This window comes from Hemitrygon akajei, chromosome 3 (genome assembly GCF_048418815.1).
Source record: "Hemitrygon akajei chromosome 3, sHemAka1.3, whole genome shotgun sequence".
In the NCBI taxonomy this organism is placed as follows: Eukaryota; Metazoa; Chordata; class Chondrichthyes; order Myliobatiformes; family Dasyatidae; genus Hemitrygon; species Hemitrygon akajei.
Window position 1 is genome coordinate 50890520 of NC_133126.1, and position 25036 is coordinate 50915555.

The 25036-nt window shown below is 38.4% G+C and overlaps 1 protein-coding gene across 2 annotated transcripts in view; it reads right to left on the reverse strand.

The window, feature by feature from the left end:
• Positions 1–6375: 6375 nt before the first annotated feature.
• Positions 6376–25036, reverse strand: part of ddhd1b (DDHD domain containing 1b) — a 78476-nt gene continuing 59815 nt past the window's right edge. For both annotated transcript variants that reach the window (XM_073039849.1, XM_073039850.1), the window contains 5 exons: positions 22619–22694; positions 19971–20120; positions 18157–18430; positions 11583–11771; positions 6376–7219 (listed from right to left, as the gene is read on the reverse strand). In XM_073039849.1, coding sequence (XP_072895950.1) covers positions 7020–7219; positions 11583–11771; positions 18157–18430; positions 19971–20120; positions 22619–22694 — 889 coding nt within the window. In that variant the 3' untranslated portion in view covers positions 6376–7019. The remainder of the gene's footprint in view (positions 7220–11582; positions 11772–18156; positions 18431–19970; positions 20121–22618; positions 22695–25036) is intronic.

Here is a 25036-nt window from a genome sequence, read left to right on the forward strand (position 1 = left end):
AAGTTAAAAACATGATTAAGTGTTCTGGGATTGCACAGAACAACTACTTGGGCTAATTTATTGACTGCAAAGAGAACATTTATAACTTTAGTTTACTTGTAGTAACATACACATTGACAACCCCTTGGGAAAACATCGTACCCGACTCAAGTGATTGCAGCAAAAAACACATGTGGAAGAATATTACAAATTCTGTTGAATGGGAAAAGTTTTCTTCATAGCTTTTCAGATTGTGTATTAAAATACACTGTTTATTTTAATGGTTTATTCTGAATGGATTGGCTAGATCTTACAAGTCCTTTTTTCTATTACTTAGGTAAAAGTTCACACAAAGCTTACAAAATTGAATTAGAACTTTGTAATTTATGCTGAAAGCATTTAAGAGTTACATACTTGTTTAAAAACTATTCAAACAGAATTATGAGTTTTAATTATACTTCATTTAAAAGCTTAATCATTAGTAAAATAAAATATTTCCTAAAAGTAATTATAAATTTTAGAATGCTTGCTTTTCAGAAATCAATGCATCAGATACCATGGATCAATTTTTGGAACTTAGGGTCAATTATTAATATGTATCATAAGTCTATTTTGAAAACAACAAAGACATAATAGTAATAATGTCTTAATCAGTCATAATTTGTCTTAATACCAATAATCAGTTAATGGCCTCCTCTATGGCCATGCCCAGATAGGGGGAGTAACACCTTATATTCCTTCTGGGTAGCATCAATCTGATGGCATGAACATCGATTTCTTGAACTTCAAGTAATGCACCCGCCCATCACCATTCCCCATTCCCTTCCTCACTTTACTTACCCATCACCTCCATCTGGTGCTCCTCCCCCTTTCCTTTCTTCTATGGCCTTCAGTCCTCTCCTATCAGATTCTCCTTTCTCCAGCCCTTTATCTCTTTCATCAGTTGACTCCCCAGCTCTCTACTTCACCCTCCCCCATCATCCACTACCTTGTATTTCTTTCTCCCCTCCCCCCCACCTTCTCACCTGACTTCTCATCTTTTTTCTCCAGACCTAATGAAGGGTCTGGGCCCGAAACATTGACTGTTCACTCTTTTCCATAGATGCTGCCCAGCTTTTCTGAGTTCCTCCAGCATTTTGTGGGTGTTGCTTGGATTCCCAGCATGTGCAGATTTTCTTTTGTTTGTAATGATTTGTGTTGCCTATCAGTTCTTCATAGATGTGTTTAATGAGTTTGCATGGAAAAATGAAAATGAACTGACAATCTCCTAATGGAAGGGAATAGTCTACTATGAACCAGAGGGACAGAACATGTGAACAATTGGCAAACTTAATTTCCCACTGGACTGGATACCACTCACACACTGGCAAACAGACCACTTTTTTAGTGACAACATTCATGAAATTACGAAGATTAGAAAACAAAAGTATAATCACATCTATTGTAAAACATTTTTTAGGGACATACAACCGACAAAATAAAGGGTTGAAAATACCTCCTGGGGTTGTCTATTGTATTTTGTTCACCCATTGCATTGATGAGACGTCACATAAATTGTGGGACTGCTTTGTCAAGCACCTCCCATCATCCACCAAAAGCAGTATTTTCCCAGTGGCCAACCATTTTAATTCCTATCCTTATTTCTGTTCTGACATGATGAGATTACTCTCAGGGTGGAGGAGAAGCACCTCATATTCCTTCTAGGTGGCCTCCAACATCAGCTCATGTAAGCTGAAATGGACTCCCCTTTGATTCCACTTATGAAACCTTAAGCTTTCTGCAATCAACAATGGTTTTGATTCTGAATGTTCCTGCATTGCATTCACAATATCAGCAAAGCTAATTTTGTCTGGTTTGGTTGGAGCAGTTAAACTTCTAAGCAAACTATATACTTTTTCCACGCAGCAATACTGGCACTCATTTTTCATCTGCTATTTCATTTGCTTGAAGATACTGCTCAATTCATTCAGTACACACCATCCAGTTGTTGGTCATGCAATTGAACACATCTATCTTTCCAATGTAGCCAGCCATTTCTGCTTTTATTTACTTATCATTATCATCATCCGGTACTCACTGGCTATTCATTATGAACCTATGCTGTACTCGTTGCTTGTTACTTCATTAGTGTTCTGCCTTTTTTTAAAAAAAACTTAAACACCTCTTTCCCCTTCCAAAGAAAAACATTTTTCAACATGTAATGGTCACAGGTCTGTTTTAAAATGTTCCTGTCACTACTGTATGTTTTGTAACTTCAGAAATTATTTGAAAGAAAAATACATTTAGGTTTTCGCCCCGTTTTTCAGTGAGGTGCTTGCACATGATGTGGAGGCTTAATGACATATGCCATTCATGTACTTTTTATATATAACCCATAATAAGTTATGAAAACAAAGAAAGAATGCTTAATCAAATATATTAACAATATTCTTGAAATATTAAATACACTACACTTCCCTCTTCTTCTGTTCTCCTCTCTGACCTCTTCCCTCTTTTCCTTACCTGCTTATTATCACTCCCGGTGCCCCTCTTTCTCCTATGGTCCACTCTCTTGTCAGAATCCTCCTTCTTCAGCCCTTTACCTTTCCCACCCACCTGACTTCACCTATCACCTTCTAGCTTATCCTCCCACTCTCCCTATCTTTTTATTATGGTGTCTTTGCCCTTCTTTTCCAGTCCTGATGAAGGGTCTCGGCCTGAAACATGGACTGTTTATTCATTTTCATAGATGCTGCCTGACCTGCTGTGTTCCTGCAACTTTTTGTGTGTGTTTCTCTGGATTTCCAACATCTGCAGAATCTCTGGTGTTTAAGGATAGAGTGCATATTGCCTTGTAGAGTAAAGTAGCATAGTTGTATGTTTTAAGAAGCTATATACATTTTAAAGACTTATTTCAAGAACAGGTATTGATCCCACGGAGTAAATATTTCATTCATCATTTAAGATTAAATATGAAATTGGTGCAACAATTAAATGGCCCTTATTCTGGTTAATAATGTACAAAGAAGAAATTACACTTCTGTTTGGAGCCCATGAACACTGATTATTATGGTTTTTCAAATATTAAATGGTGTACATCAGACATTTAATTTTAGAACAAAAGTTTAATTTACAGTTGTGCCATTTCACAGAATAAAATTTGTAATTAGCTCTTTCGTAATAATTGATTGTAAGTGGCTACATTCATTTTAGATCAAATGTTGCCATCTTCTGGAGCATTATGTATTTACATGATTTTGATAATATCCTTCAGTTCTTTTCTCTGCCCACCTTGTAACCTCATCACATGAGAGACTAGTGTGTCTGCTTTGGAATTCTGGTGTTGGGCATACAGATGAGATGGTCTGCGAAGGTAGCTGACAGAGAATATAACCATGGTCAGAAAGCTGGGGATATTGTCCTGGGAGAGGATTAATGTTGGTTTACTTATTCTTCCAGTGAATTTGGAAGAGTGACAGTATATTTGACTGCTGAGTTACCTATTAAAGTAGTCCCTGTCGCAGAAGCATATGGAAATTAGGAATCACCACTGTCTCGGAAACTGAGTTTTGAGTTCCATGAGAGCATTCTAATTGGTTGCATCATCGTTTGCTATGGAGGGGGCACTGCATAGGATAAAAAAAAAAGCTGCAGAGGGTTGGAAACTCAATCAGCTCCATCAAGAGAATTAACCTACCAAACATTGAGAATATCTTCAAATGGAGATACCTCGAAAAGGTGACATCATCATAAAGGACACTCATCACCCAGAACTGGTCCTCTTCTTATTACTACTAGAGAGGAGGAAAAGGAATCTGAAGACACAAACTTAATGCTTTAGGAAGAGTTTCTTCCCCTCTGCCATCAGATCTCTGAGTGGACAACACACCAACCCATGAACACTACCCTCACTATTTCTGCTATCTTTTTGATGAGTTTTGCAAATTGAAAGTAGTATTTTCCTAAGGTCTCCTTGTGATCCTTTACAAAACTGAAAACGATTAAAAAGATTTTTATCATGCTTTTGCCTTTGCTCAACAATTGAGTAATGGATAGTTGGAGGTTAAAATAGTTATTGAATACTCACAAAATGCTAGACGAACTCAGATCAGGCAGCATCCATGGAAAGGAATAAGCAGCCAACATTTCCAGCCAAAACCCTTCTATATTACAGGAAAAAGGGGGAAGAAGCCGAAATAAGGTTGGGGCAGGGAAGAAGTACAAGTTGGCCAGTGATATATGAAACTAGGTGAGAAGAAGGTGGATTGGTGGGTGGGATGAAGTGAGAAGCTGGAAGGTGACAGGTGGAAAAAGTAAAAGGCTGGAGAAGGAATCTGATAGGAGAGCAAGGTAGACCATGGGAGAAAGATGGGCACCATATGGAGATGATGGACAGTTAAGGAGAAGGTGTAAGATGGGAGCCAGAATGGGAATAGTAAAAGAGAGAAGTGGACGAGGGAAGAAATAACCGTAAGTTACAGAAATTGATGTTCATGCTGTCAGGTTGGAGGGTACTCAGATGGAATATGAGATGTTGCTCCTCCATCCTGTAAGTGGCTTCATCGTGGCAGCAGAGGAGATCTCAGTGAGAGATGTAATCAATCAGGCCCAGGACTGCAATTATCAAAGTTAATAGTTAACAAAATAAAAAGACAAAAGAAAACCATCAGGTGATGGGCTGCACTCCCAATAAAAGGGTCAATTCTCAGAGATTGAGTGAGGATAAGGGGGAAGAGCAACACATCCTCACTGGCAATACCAAACAAGCTATGCGTATTACTACATAGAAAAGTCTTGGCCACACCAAATTATGTTAGCCTCACAGATGTCATTATTTCAGAATTGAACATGTAATTTGGATCACAATTTTGGATTTTTTGATCTAATCTGATTAAAACAGTTAAATAATTACCAATAAGTACTACTCAGTTCTTGAATTAGGTACCGATTCATTTACAGACCTTAAGAGCCTGACAAGGGACAAGCATGGCAGGAGACTTTCCCTCATTTACCAACATGTTAAAATTAGATTTGAGGAATATGATAGGATTATTCCTTTCCTTGTATTTTTCCCACAAAGAAACTTGGGAAGTTTGGAATCTGAGGTAGCTTGAATGTTTTTGTACAACATTGAACCTGTTTGGAAATATTGCTGATCGTTCTTGTTTGAATTTTTCTTTTAAAATTTTTATTGCTGTGCAAAACAGTTGGCATTCCTATATATATGATAGTAACAAATTTAATTCATTACATGACTTGCTCTGACAGACCCATACCCTAGGATTTCTTAAACATCATGTTTAATCATAAAAGGAAACGCCTGTGCAATTTTCAGGCAGTTCTTGAAATCTGATGGGTTACAAACTCATAGAAGGCACAGGTAACATTTACTTAAAGTCTGAGGCACATTTTGAATTGAGATGAGCAAAATTAAGGACTCTAAATTATAAAGATTTAGTTAAATCAAGAACATTTAGCATCTTGTGCTAAATGATCCATTATTTTGAGAAACATTCCTTCTCAATTGCCAAATACTGCAAATTTGTAAATAGAAATTATGAAGCAGCCATTGTAACAGTTCATGACTGTATTTAAGACATTGAGTTTTCTGAAACCCAATTGTTTTATGTCCTTGCAAAATTAACAACAGATGTAAACTACTAAATTACAAAGCTTTTGCATCTAGAAGTTATCAACACTGAAATCCAGAGGATTATAAATGTGAAATCTTTGAAATTTTATAGCATAACATGCAAAATTGTATGCTATGCAAAATAATTTAAATGAGAAAAAATAGCATTTAATGCACTTTTTCCAAAGATCACTAAAATGTTTCCAATTTTCAATGCTTACATAAAGGAACCCAGATATGCTAGGTACCATCCAGTGACACAAGATGTACATTTGGATACCACTTCTATTAAATTTTATTGTGCACGTATGGCCCACAGATGGCATAGGCCAGTCATACAGCAGGAAATTCTCATAACAAATGCAAAGTGTGTTCAACAGAATGTAAAAAAGCACCTATAGTGTCTGAAAAGTTAAGGCTGTGAAGTCTGGAGTTTGGAAGTCCCACAAGTAGATTCCGTTGCGGTTTCTTCAGCACTGTACCTTGGTCCAATCATGATGTCAACCCCCACTCACCTATTATGACCACCCCACAAAACACTTACCATCCAACTATGATCCTGATCTGACCCAATATTCAAAGTTTGGAGGAAGATGCAGTGTAGTAAGCTGTGTAAACATCCCCCCCCACCCTCAAGCATAATACAACTGCTACACATTGCCAGACTGAGTTATCTATCTCAACTTAATATGATTGCCTTTGATCCAATCAGCAGCATTTTGAAATGCAAGGAAAAACTAAATTTTAACTGCAACATATTTGAGATTACAATTAAACACGTGGCTATGTAAAACCTCCAGGGCATTTATTGACTGTAAAATAAAACAAGAAACACAGAAAATGACAATGTGGTGCCTCCTGTACTATACAATAGCACAGTGTAGTTGTTTCAGCTCATATATATTTATACATGACCCAGTAAACAAGTGAAAAATATTAGAGATATATTAATAAAATTATAAGCACCAAAATACATTTTGTACTTCAAATGTGTAAACAGTTCATTATTAACTATACTGCCTAGATGTGAGACAAGGACTGGAGGGTGGAACTATAAGTAGAAACTTCAACATTCATAGTGGATTATGCTTTTAGTACAAAACAATTATTCAATTATATGTAGTTTGCACATTCAAAACAAATACAATCAAGCTTAAAATTATAAATTCCACCATAGTGTTAGTCTCAAACCCAGATGATTATAAACTTATGCATTTTACACATCCGAAATACAGTGAATAGGGGCAAACTGAACAGATTGGAAAGTTTTAAACTTATCTAGCTCAAGTATTTTATTTAGAAATTGGTCTTCCAGTATTAATGTGGATTCTAAAAATAATTAAATAAAAACAAAAATAAAAAAAGAAAAGTAATTCTTAGTTTTCATTGCACATTAATAGCAGTTCTATTATTAATTCCATACAGATTTTCATTTGTACGGTTTCTCCTTAAAATCGGTGGTTTCTGATTGGTCTTCATTTCCAGGTGGTCTCTGGGTGTACAAAAATGAGAGGAGAAAAAGAGCAACATCTAGCGATGACCAATACGAGGTGTGTGATGTCACTGCAGACCAGTATCTACTTTCTACAAGGCCTTCCCGCAGTTCAAAGTCAAGGCGATGTTCTAACTCTGGGAGAGAAATAAAAGCACTGTCAAGATCTTAAAATTTTCAAGCAAAATATTCAACAGAAATTTTACATTAAGCTGACGTAATTTCCTTTGTTGTAAATACATGCTCATCACATTCTCAATTATACCTCGAGGAGAGCTATAATTGAAGGACCAAGAGGAAAGTGTTTAAAATGAACAATCAACCCTGTAGACTTTTCCATAATCGTGGGTTGCAATTACTCCATCAGATGGTTCCCTGAAAATTTCCTTTCTCTTCTTTTTTCTCTCCAATATCTCCCTGTACCAACCAATCCCCAAAGAACTGACTCTGTGTTCACGTTTAAATGGCATGGAGGGACAGATATTTTAATGGGGTAGAATATCACTTACAAATCCAGATGAGCTGATAAAAGCACACACAGAGAAAAATAAACTGTCCGAAAATCAGAGTACTCATTATTTTCCACTTAAGGATTCATATAGGTCAGTGGTAGAGCCCCAACTGTTGATCTGAAATCTATTACTTCAAAGACTAAATGGGTGAGAGGAATGTGTGGAGGGAGGGTTGTGAGGGTATGGTGATTATCGGGGGAAGGACATCCAGCCGCATCTTTCTGAAGCTGATGTTATTTATATGATACAGTAGGGTCTTTCTCACCAAACCATCCAAAATTACACTATTATCCCACATTGCAGAAGCACTATATTAAATCACTTTGTGTTTTCTTTCTCAGTCAACAAAAAACTTGGTGGCAACACACACAAAATGCTGGAGGAACTCAGCAGGCCAGACAGTATCTATAGAAAAGAGTAAACAGCCGATGTTTTGGGCTGAGACTCTTCATCAGGACAGGGCTGCCTTTTGTGTGTGTTGCTTTGGGTTCCCAGCATCTGCAGATTTTCTTGTGTTTGTGAAAAAACTGGTGGCTTCACTTAGCAAAGTAGTTGATATTGTTTCATCTCAAAGAGCTAGGAGTCTGACAAAGATGGATGATATTATTTAATAAGGCCAGCAAAGAGGAAAAACAAGTCAGGAAACCAAGCAAGTTGACTCACGTGAGAACTGCTGAAACAGACATTAGAGTTGCCCATCACAGTTGGTGTTGTCTGGGCATCCCAAATTCAAAAGGTAAGGAGGCATGACATGCCACAGTCTTTACATTCAATGTGCCCATTGTATATCTTCAGCAAGAACCTCATTTGCCTTCAGAGCTGCAGATATTATAATACTAGCACAAAGGAGTTTGGTTTGATCGTTAACCATTTTACATTTATTCTCACTGGGAAGAGTTGAATTTGATCTCTAAGAATCAAACTGAATTTCACTTGGGCCGAACATATTTAAACTGTCCAGCTGCTTGGATTTCAACAACCATCCCTCACAATATACTTGTGAGTAGCTAGTACCAGATAAAAAAAAACCACTGCAAGCACTGATCGAAGGCAGTCTCTACTACTTCAGCAGCAGATGTATCATGGCTGGAGCTAGTGGGGGAGGGGAGAGATTATTTATCCCCAGGCAGCTACAAAGCTCCCTGGCACATTCTAAACGAAGCAAACGGAAGACACAGGATCAAGGACAAGGAGTGGAGGCAGTTACAAAGTTTGTGGCAAAGAGCAGTACTGAGAATATTTAAGAAGGCAGAATGCAGTTATCCAGTCTTCCTATTTGTTCCTCACTACATGGCTGCATCTAGTTATAAAACTGCAGGTAGTATAATACAAGTCCTTTTCATTCACCATTCTTCCCTCCTGTAAACCTCCTCTAATATCTGGCCAAGAAGTCCCAGAGGCCTGGGCGAGCCGATCAGAAAGGCAGCCAAAGGGAAGGTTTAAAAAAAAATCAAAAGAGAAAACTGCAAGTGCTGGAAATCGGAGATGAAAACTGGAAATTGTAGAGATATTCAGTAGAACAATGGAGAATGGAAATCAGAAAATGTTTCAGGTTAATGGCCTGATGAAAGATCAACAGGTAATTAACTAGAAACAGCAGCACAGCTTTAGGACAACAAAATAGCAGCAGGGGAGTAAGCCATCCAACCTTTCAAGTTTTCTTCTCTATTTAACTGATCTGCCTTGGTGCCATTTTCCAGCACTATCCCTATATTACTTGATTCCTTTAGTACCCAGGAATCTATTGATCTGTGATTTGAATGAGCAGTGCCATTGAGCCTCTATATTCCAAAAGGTCATCTCCTGGGTAAGGAAACTTTTCCTCATCTCTGTCCTAAATTGCATTCAGAAACTGTGCTCTTTGGTCCTGGACTCTCCTCAGCCAGAGGAAACATACTCCCAGTCAAGCTCTTCTAAGACTTCTGTGTATATTTATTAGATTGCCTCCCTTCCTTTCTAAACTTGAGAGAAGAAAGTTCCAAAATTGTACACAACAGTCCACGTGTTATCTCGCCAAGACCCTATACAATTCCATTAATGCACTTTATTCAAATCCTCTCAGAATACCAGTCATTTAAAAAAAATTAGTGTGTTGGCCTTTAGTGATTTGTGCACTAGTACATCTAGGTCCTTTGAAAATACACATGACCCAAATCTCTCATCATTTAACAAATACTCTACTTTCTGTTCAATGCATCAAAGTGGATGATCTCACATTATATTCATGTACTTAATATCACCTTGAAGCTTTTTTTTAAAAAACATCTTCCTCAATTCTCGCAATTTCATCTAATGTATTACTATCAATAAACTTGGATATAGGACTTTGATAAATATAGAGTGAAAACCGATACCCAACCACCCATCACTCTGGCACCAATAGCCGCAGTTTTTTCCTTTTTCCTTTTTGACCAATGACTAATTCACTATCAATGTTATTTCAATGTTATATCAATCTTATTTCCAATTCTACATGTTGTTATGCTGCTAATCAATCTCCTTAACAAGACCTTATCAAATGCTTTATTTATTTATCTTTCTTGAGCTGAAGATAACCCAACCTTTCATTAATTGGCACCTCAGATAGCCATGTTTTGTGCATTGCTGAAATCACCTAAAGACAGGATCTATACTTGGAGAATTATCTGTGATGAATTGCCTACAGTCAGAGCATGTAGAAAGGCTATCCCAGATGCCAGATCCATGGACACCAACCAACTCCCACCAGCGTGATTAAAAATCAACTGCCAATAATTCACAATTGCTTTAAATGGTGCTATAACTTGCCTTTCCTGCAAAACACTGCACTTCAGAAAATCACACAAAGATCTGCAAGCTAAGCAATTGCACATCTGTCAGTTAGCTTCCATTTTGCCAAAATTGACATTTTAAACCTTAATCTTTCAGAACCTCAACTTAGTGTAACTGAAATACAAGATAAAATTATCTAATTTAGTAATTAGCACTGATTCTTAGAGTCCAATAATTAGCATTTCATCATTCTATGCCAGACAAAAGCAAATGTTTCCAGATGCTTTAAGTGACAGAATATAAAATATTATTGGGAGCCTTCAGCATGACCCACAAAGGTGGTCCATTACTACTGATATAATTTACACAGCAAGACTCGAGCAAAATATCTCTGCCGCAACGCCCTCTATTCAGTTTCTCATTTCAGTTTTGTGTTAAAAGTTGTTCCTTTCTCTAGGCTGTACTGATAAGGTTCAGACTTCATTCCATGGAATGTAGAAGTTTGAGGGGCGATTTGACAGAGGTATACAACATTTTGAGAGGTATAGATAGGATAAATGCAAGCAGGTGTTTTCCACTGAGGTTGGGTGAGGCTAGAATAAGAGGTTATGGTTTAAGGGTGAAAGGTAAACTGTTTCAGGAGAACATGAAAGGGAACTTCTTCACTCAGAAGGTGATGAGAGTGTGGAACGAGCTGCCAGCACAATAGGTGGATGCCAGTTCGATTTCAACATTGAAGAGAAATTTGGATAGGTACATGGATGAGAGGGGTATGGAGGGATACGGGCTGGGTGCAGGTCGATGGGGCTAGGCAGATAAATAGTTCAGCATGGAATAAATGAACTGAAGGGCCAGTTTCTGTGGGGTATTTTTCTAAGAGCTATTTCTCCAAGTGCTGGAGAAGGAGCAGTGCAAGGGGAACAGCTCCATACTGTGCAAGCCTAACAGGCAAATTGCATCGGAGAACAAATGGTAATTCATGTACAGAAGTCCCTAGTTGTCTTTCCAAACCCTCTGGAAGTGACAAGGGAATTATTGTTACACAACACTCATGAAAACCACCCAACACCAAATAACATGCAGAATTCTGATTTAAAAAATATGTATTGTTTGCAAATTTGTTACAATTATAGAAAAAAGCAATTTATCTACCAATTCATTAAACACAATTTAAAACTTTGGAGGAACAATCTTTGCAATTATTTTTATTTTACAAATTGTGCATTCATTTACTAACCTGCACCCAACAAAAGACCAGAGTCATTACGTGACAGTATCTTTGGACTCAATGGAACTTCAAGAGTCTTCTTTTCTTCATCAGTTACTTCTTTCACATCTTCACTGACTGTACTCGTATTCACTGAGGGAGTTCTTGAGAACCTTGCAAATAATATTCCACCAATACCTTTTCCTATATGTGCAGCTCCTAAAAGTAGTACATAAAGTAAAAATTAGTTCTTGATTGCCGTTGTCTTAATGTCTGAAAGGCTTTAAGATACTTTGCTCATCCTTTTTAAACAGGAAATAGTAACATTTGCATAATATGTAGCTGTTTGAATTGAAGGAGGGATTTGGGGTTATATAGATTTTAAGACCTCACACTTTTGGGGGTGGGGAGGGGTGTGTGTGTGTGTGTGTGTGTGTGTGTGTGTGTGTGTGTGTGTGTGTGTGTGTGTGTGTGTGTGTGTGTGTGTGTGTGTGTGTGTGTGTGTGTGTGTGTGTGTGTGTGTGTGTGTGTGTGTGTGTGTGTGTGTGAGTGAGCGTGATCATGCACTTCGATATAGAATGTAAGAAATTGAAAAGTATTTGGTGTTTCTTTACAACTGCAATGCAAAATCATATTTTCTAAGTTTTACTTAGAAAGCAGTGAGTGCCTTCTGAAAAACACTCTAATCAGTAAGTTTCACTGCGGCTTTGCATATCTATTTGAATGTTGTTAAAAAATTTGCATACACATACAACATACAGGTATAGTGAACAACTGCAAGGCAAGATGGCCTTTACTGCAAGATGATATGAGAACAATAATAAAGACCTCTAGCTCCAATGTTTTGGGGCCTGCTGATACTGTGTGTATTATTGTATAGTAGACTGTTATCCCTACCTAAGGAAGTATATACTTCCAGTAGAGGGATGAAAAAAAAGGTTCACCAGTTTGGATCCCAAGATTTTGGAGATGGGCAGGAATAATATTGGTTACATAGGGAGAAATTGAGTAGACTAAGTTTATTTCTCTCTCCCTCATTAGGAGAATGAGAGGTGGTCTCATTGAAAGGACAGGGGATATGCAGGAATGCCCTTTTCCTTCAGCATCCACAACAGGACCACCAGACTCATGAACAGTTACTTCCCCTATGTCATCAAGGTTGATCAATATGCCCAGCCCACCAATCCCCATAGCTAGTGTTGGTTATGCACATATAATCAGTCTGTGCATAAAACAGTTACTTGCACATTGTTTTATAGGATCGCTTTCATACTTATTGTGTTTCTTATGCTTAGTGGGATTTTTAAAAATGCTGTATTAGATCTGGAGTAATAATCATTTCACCCTCCTTTACACTTTACACTAAAGAATGACAATAAAGAATCTTGAATCTTAGAAAGATCAAGTTTTTTTTTTACAACACAAACATTCAAATGGATATGTAAAGCAGCAGTAAAACTTGCTGATTTAGAGCATTTTCCAGAGGACACTCACTGTCTTTACTAGTTGGTAAAAACTTGGAAAATATTGATTTTGGATTGCAGTTGTAAAGATATTCATTTGCAATTTATCCACAGAAAATAAGTAGGCTCTTGATGAAGTTTCCTCTCCAAGTAGCACAATCTATTTCAAAATTCTAATAAAACAATATTTTGATTTACTGCTATTTAAAATCATACAAGATCATTCAGAATAATCACACTACAGTACTTGTGTTTCTGGTTTCATTCTTCGGAACAGAATTCAGTCAGCAATCAATGCTGCCACCTTGTGGTTCAAAAGTAGGATCACTTAAAAAGGGCATAAAATTTTAAAAACAATACTTTTCTCCCTAACCTCTGCCCTACAACCTTATCTGAACTCCCAGCCCCACCCCTCCATTACTATTTTATTATTGAGTGGTTATTCCTTTACCCAGCTAATCATCTAACATTTGTAAAATATTCCTTCTGAAACTACCTCTAATAGCTCACTGGGCCCCCAAACATTCAAGAACTCTCCTCAGAAGTCCACTCTGTGAGCAAGATGTCTGGTTCAAAGTCTGAGATACCACCATCTTGTCACTGGTGCCCAAATGAAAGACGTTTTGAATTAGATGCTCATATTCTCTTTAAAGGATGCAGGTATGATGCAAATGGGCAAATCATGTTTCAAATGGTGCCTGCAATTAATTGTCAAAATTCTGCAACTTAGCACATCCTAACTACCTGAGGTTCTGTATGAGGCAGACACACAAATATCATGCAGTAGCATCACCAGACCAAGGCCACTGACTTTAACATGTAACAGAATGGTAAATGCAGCAAAACTTGTGGCTCATTTATTTATAAAAATTAGATGTAAACAATTTGTCAAACAGATTAAAGCAGCCAATCTTCATAAAAAACACAATGCCATTTCAAGCTAACATATAAAGTTCCTGTTTTGAATTTTTCAAGTCTTATCAGAGGCTGCACCTCTTTAGGAAGAGTAAAGCTATTCATTTAATTTTAGTTATAGTGATTGCGGATGATGCCTCTAATACCTTATGAGTTGGAACCTCCAGCAATCAATTAACCTGATATTCAAAGTTTTTCCACCAAAAGCACTACTGACTTGCCTGGCTAACTGCAAATCCTAACTTTATCCAGGTCAAAGCAATCTGTCTGATCAGCACTCCATTCACATTTCTAAACACTTATTCCTTTCACTATTAGTGCATCATGTTTATAAGGAGCATCATCTAACAAAGGGCCTTGCAGTTACTCACCTAGGAAGTTATGACCAGCACACCCAACAAACTTGCCACCTTTATCACAAGGAGGACACAGGAAACAGGCATGTACAATACTGTGCAAAAGTCTTAGGCACATGCATATGGCTAAGGTGCCTAAGACTTTTGCACGGTACTGTGTTTGTCAATGTGAAGCGGAGAGCGAGTTTATAAATCTGGTGGGAGCCAAGGATGTTGGGAGCAGTGAGGGTGGAGCACCGCCGGAGGGGTGTTGGACAGGTGGCAGGGAAGGAGAGCCAGAGGCAGACGTAGACACACCCAGCATTACACAAGTTCTGTCATTGGTTTTATTGAGCATTACAGAATTTCAAGATCGTCCATTTTATTCCTTATGTTGCGTGCATTCAAATACAACACTCTCAGTCCAGTATTTGTTGCTTTCTGCTTTAACTGCACCGTGCCTCTATTGCTCTGTAACTCATGCCTCTGTCTTTGATTAAGCCTTATCTCCTGCCTGTTCTTTCTATAACCTCTGTTGCATGCTATCTTTGATTTATTTGTTTTTCCCTTCCTCAGCCCTATCACTTTGGTTCCCAACCCCCTGTCAAATTAGTTTAAACCCTCACTTACAATTCTAATAAACCTGCCCGCTAGGATATTGGAGCCCTTTGGGTTCAGGTGTAACCCATCCTTTTTGTACAGGTCGTTACCACCCCCAGAAGAGGCCCCAATGATGCAGGAATTTGAATCCCTGCTCCCTACACCAGTCTCTCAGCCACACATTAATATGCCTGATCATGCTATTCTTGCACTCACTAGCATGTGCAAGAATAGAATGCTTATGAGCTGGCTTGTTAGAGCAGCTTGTGGTTGAGCCCATTAGTTGAAAGGCAATTCTGGACTGGGTATTGTGTAATGAACCACATATGATGAGGGAGCTTAAGGTAAAGGAACCCTTGGAAGACAGTTATTGTTATTCCTCTCCACACCAGCTGGCGCATCTTGCAGCAACCTTGCCGTTTCTTTAGCATTTTTGTCTATTTCTTACGAGGCTGAGTTGCTAGCTTGACACTCAACCTAGCATGGATGGAAAGTATGTAAGGAGCTGGTCGGATTTGAACTCGGAACCACTCGCCTCCAAGTCCGGTGCCGATGCCACTGCACCACGACCTGGATCAACATGTTAGTACCATGTGGAGGCTTGTGTGCTTCAAGAACTCCATCAGGCAAAGCCAACTCAGAGCCACTGATGTTGGAATGGCTGTGGACAAAATGCCAGATGAAGATTGATCCAACCCAGCTCCTGAACAGACAGACTCATGCCTGTCCCTCCTGGGGCACACTTCATCACGATGATTGACAAAAATGAATTAGAAGTATGAAGAGAAAAATCACCTGCCATATGAAACAACAAAGTAGGGAGTGATCATAATATAACAGAATTCACCTTGCAGTTGATGCAGGGGAGGGATGAAGCTAAGAGCTAGAAAGGGATACAGAGCTGGAGGAGGGAGAGCCATGGGACGGGAGGCATGGGGAAAAAGAAAGGGGGAGGGGAGCACCAGAGGAAGATGGAGAGCAGGCAAGGAGTTATTGTGAGAGGGGCAGAGAGAGAAAAAAGAGAGGAAAAAAAGGGGAAAAATAATAAATAAGGGATGGGGTAAGAAGGGGAGGAGGGGCATTAACAGAAGTTAGAGAAATCAATGTTCATGCCATTAGGTTGGAGGCTACCCAGACGGAATATAAGTTGGAAGTGAATGCTGGATCATTTCCCCAGCAATGGAAAAGAGACTAGAAGTATGGTTCTACAGGAGAATGTTAAAAAATATCATGGACTACACACACATCAAATAAAGAAGTTTTCAGAAGAGCCCGAGCAGTTAGATCACTCATATCAACAATAAGAGAAAGACAACTCAGATTCCTAGGACACATCATGCGGAAAGATGGACTAGAAAAACTCATACTCTCTGGAAAGATCGAGGGGAGCAAACCTAGAGGAAGACCTTGGCTTATGTACATCAAAAGCCTAGCCAGGTGGCTACACATCGAGGAAATAGAAGTCATCCAAAGAACAAGGGATAGATCTGTATGGAAAACCATGGTCACCAACGGCCGCATTGGATATGGTACCTAGACAGATAGACAGACAGAAGCCAACCAATAATATAAATGAGGATACCAAACGTTTTTTCAGATGTATCAAGAGTAAAAGAGGAAAGTGTGGATATCGGACCATTGGAAAATGACAGTGAAGAGGTAGGAACGGGGGACAACGAAATTATGGGTGTACTTCATAAGTATTTTGTGTCAGTATTCATTGTGGAAGACACTTGCCAGAAATTTGCAAGTGTCAGGGAGCAGAATTGAGTGTAGTTTCTATTACTAAGGAGAAGGTGCTTGGGAAGCTGAAAACTCTGAAGGTAGATTAGTCACCTGGACCAAATGGACCACACACCAGGGTTCTGAAAGAGGTGACTGAAGAGATTGTGGAGGCATTAAAAATGATCTTTGAAGAGTCAGAAGATTCTGGAATGATTCTGGAGGACTGGACACTTCAAAATGTCACTCCATTTTTCAAGAAGGGAGAGAGGCGGAAGAAAGTTTAAATGACTTAGGTGGTTGGAAAGATTTTGGAGTCCATTATTAAGGATGAGGTTTTGGGGTACTTAGAGCATTTGATAAAACAGGGCTGTAGTGAGCATGGCTTAGTTAAAGAAATTTTTGTCTGATAAATCTGTTGGAATTCTTTGAGGAAAATACAAGCAGGATAGACAAAGGAGAATCAGTGGATGTTGTTTACTTGGATTTTCAGAAGGCCTTAGACCAGGCGCCGCACACAAGGCTACATAACAAAATAAGAACCCATGGTATTACAGGAATGATTGCAGCATGTATAGAAGGTTTGGCTGATTGGCAGGAGGCAAAAAGTGGGAATAAAGGGAGCCTTTTCTGGTTGACTGCCAGTGACTACTGGTGTTCTACAAGGGTCTGTGTTGGGATTGATTCTTTTTAAGTTATATGTCAATGACTTGGATGATGGAACTGATAGCTTTGTTGCAAAGTTTGTAGAAGATATGAAGATAGGTGGAGGGGCAGGTGTAATGTTAACATTCATTTCAAGAGGACTAGAATATAAAAGCTGAAGCTTTACAAGGCATTGGTCAGACGACTCAGAGTATTGAGAACAGCTTTGGGCCCCTTATCTTTTGAAAGGGGTGCTGGCATTCTAGAGGGTCCAGAGGAGATTCACAAAAATTATTCCAGAAATGAAAGGGTTGACATACGAGGAGCAATTGATGGCATTGGACCGGTCATCGCTAGAGTTTTGAAGAATGAGGGGGCATCTCAATGAAACCTATTGAAAATTGAAAGGCCTAGATAGAGTGGATGTGGAAAGGGTGCTTCCTATTCTGGGAGAGTCTAGGACCAGAGGGGCTCAGAATAGAGGGACTTCCACTTAGAACAGAGATGAGAAGGAATTTCTTTAGCCGGAGGGCAGTGAATCTAGGGAATCCATTGCCACAGACTGCTGTGGAGGTCATGTCATTAGGTATATTTAAAGCAGAGGTTGCTAGGTTCTTGATTAGTCAGGGTATCAATTGTTTTGGAGAGAAGACAGGAGAATGGGGTTGAGAAGGATAATGGAATGGTGGAGACGACTTGATGGACTGAATGGCCTAATTCTACTCTTATAACTTGTAGTCATATGGTCTAAAGACTAGGCTCACAAGGGCAGTTCTGACTGAATAATGAATGCAGACCTCGCCAATATTGCTTACATCTTGCAAAATTAAATAAAAATGGTGCTTGCAGTAAACACCTCAAGATCAACTTTGTACATTTCATCCTCTACAGTTACTTTAAACAAACATGGTTTGAATACCTCACCCATTATACTTGCTTTTCCTAGGCTGGTTATTGATTCCCCATAGTTTCGGCGAGGCATAACCGGCGAGGTACTTGGACTTGGTATGGATTCCATTTCTGCATTTGAGGTAGATACTGAAGGAGCCGGTGAGGGATTCTGTGACTCTTTGGCAGGCTTGATGAAGGTTGGCTTTATGTCATCGTACTTTGTTAAGACTGGTGTGTTGTACCAATGTATCTGTTGTGGTGCAATATTACTATAATGCTTCAGGATCAGTGGTTCTAGTCGATAGGCCTACAAGCAAATGAAGTTTCATCATTTTTGTGAAGCACAATATATTGCAGAATAACTGTCTATGCATGAATAGTTCAGAAATTAAAAGGCTAAGCAGATGCTTTATCTAAGAACACAAGAAATTGAAACTGCAGGACAGTATCTGGTCCTTCGAGCCCATTCCACCTTTCATCTAGATTATGGTGGGCCTTCAATCTCAGCACCATTTTCTAGCCTATCACTTGGTTTTCTGAACAAGCAGAAATCTACTGACCTCTATTCTGATTTAACTACATGGCCCTCTAAGTGAAGGAAGTTCTCCTCACCTCATTCCTAAATTGCTTACTCTTTATTTACTAACAGTCCCTGTGATCCTAGGACTCCTCAAGTCTGTGCAAATATCCTCCCTGCATCCCTACCTGTTAAGCCTTTTATCAATTTTGTAAATTTTAGTCACAGATTCATAGAGCACAGAAAATGGTTCTTAAGCTCACCTTGTCCAAGTCTATCAAATATCCATTGGCACTATGATCAACTCTCATTCTTCTAAACTCTAGAAAATAGTTTCAGTATCCTCAATCTTCCCTCACTCAGTAAATTCGCCACCCTGGAACCAAGCTAATGAATTTTTATTGCACCTTCTCTATGGCAAATAAAAAGCAGAAGAATCTGGAATTATAACTGTGAGTCATTGAGAATTGCACAAAATGTTAGAAGTACTCAGCAGCCAGGTAGCATCTGGAGAGAGAGCAACACAGTTACATTTCATATGAAAGATCCTTCTGATCACATTCTAGGAAGGATGTGAAGGTGTTAGGACAGCATCTAGAAAAGATTTACGTGAATGGTTCTTGTAATGAGGGTCTACAAAGATAGATTGCACATGCTAGGACAATTTTCTTGGAAGAAATGGATGATAAAAAATTTAATAGAAGTATATAAACTGATGAAGGATTTGAACAGTGTGGCTAATGGGAGGCTGTGGTGGGTAGGTTGATCTAGAAATCACAAGCTTTAAATAAAGAGAAGGGAATTAAGAGTGGCTTGAGAGAAAACATTTTAATGCAGTGAATATTTGGAATCTAGAATGTCCTCTGTAAATGTGGTGGAGGCAGGTTCCATTGTGGTCTTCAGGGGGAAAAAAATCCATGAACATGTGGTGAAGAAAAATTTGTAAAGCCATGCGGAAAAAGGCCAAGGGTTGGAAATAGAGAATTGGCATGGATACAATGGGGCCAAACGGTGTCCTTCTGAGCTATAACTATTCTATGAATCGAGGAACAAGATCCATTCATAAAGTCAAATGTACAACTAGCAGTTCTGCACATGTTCAAGTGATTTGTTTCACCATATGGATCATTATATCTCTCTGTTCCTCTCTAAAACTCTTGTATTTAACCATGTGTCACTATCAAGATTATTGTGAAGGCCTGGCAGCATATTACTTCTTGACTAGGAAGGAGAAAGAAAAAAAGGATATCCATTTCTTGTGTTGTTCCAATAATTACATAAAATTACAATCAAAGCCAAGGCATACTATGTAAATGGAATCAGAACTCACCACAGGGTCGGTTGGGTGAAATATATTGTATAACCGGCCACATATACTTTTTGGTAGAATGTGATCCTGTTGACCACTATTTTGAGGACGGAGGCCACGGAGTGCCAGGAAAACAGCTAAGGGGGATCCCATGCAGAAAAAATTTTCAACCTGCAGTAAAGATTTTCTGGATGTTACAAACAGGATCTCTCCTCATAATGCTGAAAGAAGCCATTTTTGAATTTGCAGATGACACTGAACAATTGCCTTAGTTCCAAATGCCCACATATTATTATATTCTCATGTACATTCCCACTCACACTACTCAATTCTCTCACTGGTCGCTTATTATAGGAGTAAGTTATGGTGTACCACTGGCTTGTCTTTAGAATGCGGGTGAACATCAGACCCCCATACAGATACCAATGCAGGTGCAAATAAGCACTGCAAGTCGGAATTGAACACAGGTTGCTGGATTTGCAGGATTCATTTCCTGGAAACTGTAACTGCAAGCATTCTGGACTGAAATGAGAATACAAGTGTTTTTATTTCCTCATTATTTGAATGGCTATGTTAATGAACATATTAATGAATATATACTGAATAATACCTTGCCCAATTCAAGTGAGGCGACACGAGAAGTAGAAACTGGAGTAGAAATTGGAACCTAATTTTAAACATTTAAGATAAAATGACGGTTATTTTCAAGGACAAACCTCCTGTATCTCAAGAATCCCAGAAAATTATCCAGTCTGAAATTAGGTTAGCTGTAAAGCAGTTTTCCATCTGAACCACTGATAATTATCACTGGACAACAAAGATGTTGCTTCCTGAATATTTTTAGGTGTATCTTATGAATTTTGGGCTACTGATCATGAAAATCCCCATGTAATTTCCCTATCACACATCATTTTTTAAATAAACATGTTTATTATTTCAATTCATAATTCATCAATTAAAATGTCGCGTACAATGTAAGCTGGAAAGTTTCCTATCTTGTTCAGGCATGTTTGGGCATGCTTAGGCAGCATAGCTGCTACATGGCAGGATAGGTTTTAGTAATAATTATTGGGTTCAGGACTGTAAGGATGGAATTTACCATCACCAGGCAAAAATTTCTATGAAGGATTTTGATAATTGAGACAGATGCTTCCCATAATAACTGATGCCAAGATTAAGGAAAGCATTTTTGTTGGTCCACAAACCACACAATGACAGGCAATTTAAACATTTCTAGTGGGACCAGAGAAAATCACATGGAAGGTGTTCAAGGAAGTTGCTGAAATTTTTCCTCGGCATCTACAGAGCACCGAACTACATGCAGCTGGTTGAAAGCATGCTTCAAGCATATAAAACCATGAAATGCAACATGTCACTAAAGATTCATTTTCTGAATTCGCACTTAGACTTCTTCCCTGCAAATCTTGGTGCTGTTAGTGACGAGCATGGTGAAAGGTTTCACCAGGACATTGCGATCATGGAGAAAAGATACCAGGGCAACTGGAATCCATCAATGCTGGCCAATTATCGTTGGACACTTAAGTGAGAAGCCTCAGACACTGAGTACAAATGAAAATCATTAACAAAATATTTTTAACTTAGTTGAACTATTGCAAAGCATCAGCACCATTATGCAATTAAACACATTATATTCAATAAAAGTTAATTTGTTGTTTCTCTAAATTCCTACATGATACAAGTAGTCTGAAATTATATTTGCGTTCATCTTCAAGCAGTCTATCACACACCAAAAAAATTCTGAGGAAGCAACACTTCTGAAAAAATTTGTTGTATAGTTCAGGAAGTGCAAGTAACTAATGGGTAAGCAAAATGCCAGTTCAGCTCCATCTTATGCACACCATGTTGGACCTTCCAGGAATTTTCCTGAACCACAATCATGCCTATTCCTGTACTCTCTTAAGACAACAGTGAGTGCCAACTAGTAACTTCAACCAAGTGCAGTGGAAGAATGTAAAGCTTTAGTGACAAACAGAGAAATCATTAAAAATGATTCCAGTTTTAATCGTGTCTGCAGCTGTTAACATATGGAAAATTGTCTTCATTGTGCTACAGCTATAGTGATTATTGCTTAGCTGTCCACTTTTAATTGTTTTGTGTTAAAATACTTGTTTTTGTTTTACTGTGGTGCCCAGGGAATGTTAAAAAATACTTGCTGCAGTTAATTAAACTCAAGAATGTTTGCAGATGCAGTTTCTAGGAAATGAATCCTGAACTGTGACTTCCTAATTAAATTTTGTTATGCCATTGTTTTCAAATTGACAAATTGTGGCAAATTGACACAGCTGGTATAGCTGCTGTCCCACAGCTCAGGCAATCTGTGTTCAATTCTGACTTGTGGTGCTGCCCGTTAGAAATTTGCTTATTTACATCTGCATCAATTTCTCAATGGGGGTCTGTTTTTCCACCCACGTCCCAGAGACATGCAATTTATTACAACAGCCTTAAGCTCAAATCAGCAAAACTAAATAAATGATTGAAGTCATTTTTGCAGTCTTAACACAAACCATCAACAAGCTAACAATGGTATGCTGAGATTTTATACCAGTCACCAAAATATAGCCATGCTTAACTTTAAAAAAAAAACTAGTTGACAAAAAACATGCCAGCTCACAGAGTCTGTTATTCAAACTATAAATCACTAGACTCACCTTAAATTTCAAGGCAGGTAGCTTGAGTGGTGCTGAAGCTTTCACTTGCAGTAATTTGTGCTCTAATTGTTTTAATCTGTGAAATTATATTTAAATATCAATGGATGCCCAAATAGAAATGCACTGCAAATATTTATGCTTTGCTATTAAATCAAACTCCCTAGAAGTTCCTCAAATTGTTGTTCTTTGCTGTCAATAGATATCAATAAAATATGGCTACAGTGGCAGCTGTATCCATTTCTTAGAAATATATTCAGGTTCATAACAAATGTGGTATAATAATTATTGTATTTAAACAGTTAAGCATATATACAAACCTACAGATCCCTTTCCTAGTCTTCCTGGCATCATACATGCAAAATCATATCACATTAGTGGCAAGATGTTGCAAAAATTGCTCACACAGCAAACTCATTTTGTCACTGTAAAGTACATATAATTTTCTCAGTGTGTTTAACTTTATGTTATAATACATTTCCTAGAAGCTGTTCCATTACCCATGTTAAGCTGTCTGGTTCATGGTTAACTGATTTACATTTTCTTGCTCTTTGAATTAAAGCATTACAGTGACAAATTACCAATCTTTTGATGTAATTTTCCTATGCAAGGAAACGTGGAAATCTTGCTCCAAATCTCTTATTATCTCCCCAAATAATCTTAACATTCATTCTATCAGAGTCCTGTGGTTCTTCTGTTAACATTTTAAACCTGCTTCCTAAACTATAACTATCCCAATTTATTTGCCATCTTCCCCTGTTAAATTCTACCACTCTAATGAAAAACACAGTTATAAACTCATTTTGTATCTCAGTCATTCCTGCAACCTCCATGAAAAGATTCCTTGTCTCCAGTTGGCCCTTCTTAAATACTAATTATTTTGCTTTTGTAAATAATATATTCTTTGAGGTTCTTATTTCAGGAGAATCTGGAAAATCAATTATACTCTCCCTTCTGAGACAAATGGTTCAAGTCCTAGTCCAGAGGTTTGTGCACAAAATCTAGACTGACACCAGTGCATCACTGAGTGAATGCTATCCACTGATGACCTCTCCATTGAGGCAAAATGTGTAAAGAATCAAAGGTCATCTCTAGTAAACTTAAATTCCCATCACTGTATTTCAAGCATAAACATGAGGAAATCTGCAGATGCTGGAAATTCAAGCAACACACACAAAATGCTGGTGGAAAGCAGCAGGCCAGGCAGCATCTATAGGAAGTAGTACAGTCAACGTTTCAGGTCGAGACCCTTCGTCAGGACGAAGGGTCGAAACGTCAACTGTACTTCTTCCTATTGATGCTGCCTAGCTTGCTGCGTTCCCCACCAGCATTTTGTGTGTGTTGACTGTATTTCAAGCACTGGTCTATTCACGGCTAACATTTTTTGCAGGAACCACTTCCCAAAACAGATCAAAGTTCAGAGTAAAATTATTATCAAAGTGCCTATGTACCAAATACTATCTTGAGATTCATTTACAGGAAAAAAGATACTACAAAAAACTAGACATAAACAGAAAACTGACAAACAATCAATGTGCAGAAGATAAACTGCAAAAACAAATACTGAGAACAGGAGTTGTAAAGAGTCCTTGAAAGTGAGTCTGTAGGTCATAAAATCAGTTCGGAGTTGTGGTAAGTGAAGTTACCCACAGCATTTCTGGAGCCTGACGCTTGAAGGGTTTTAACTGTTTGAGAACCTGGTATTTTGAGATCTAAGACTTCTGTAACTCCTGCCTGATCAGACAGTGAGAAGAGAGCACAGCCTAGATGGTGGGGGCCTTTGCTGATGGATGCTGCTATCCTGTAGCAGTGTTCCATATAAACGTACTCAACGATGGAGAGGGCTTTGCTTGTGATGGACTGGGCTGTATCTACTTTTTCCATACCTGGGTGTTTCCATGCCAGACCATGATGCAACCAGTTAATGCACCCTCCACTGTACATCTACAGAGGTTTGTCAGTTTTTGGTGACTACCAAATCTACAAAACTTCTAAGAAAATAGAGGCTTTGTCGTGTCTTCTTAGTGATGACCCTTATGTGCTAGACTTAGAACAGGTCCTCCAATATGTTAACAGCAAATAATTTAAAGTCACTGGTCCTCCGCACCTGCAATCTCCTAATGAGGACTGGCTTGTGGACTTTCAACTTTTTTCCACATGTAGTTGATAATCAGCTCTTTGATTTTGCTGACATTGAGTGAGAGGATGTTGTTGTGACACCACTCAAAAGATGAGCTGAGTATTTACTTTATTGCTGCTTATGCCATATTTTCATCAATGCGATGGCAACTACAATGCTAAAAGACTTCAGTTGTTGGCAAGACCTTTGGGACATCCAGGCTTTATTAAGTTCTCCTCTTTTTTTGTTGTTTGGCAGAAAAATAATCTGCTGATTCATTAACTTCCAGACTGATGCCAATA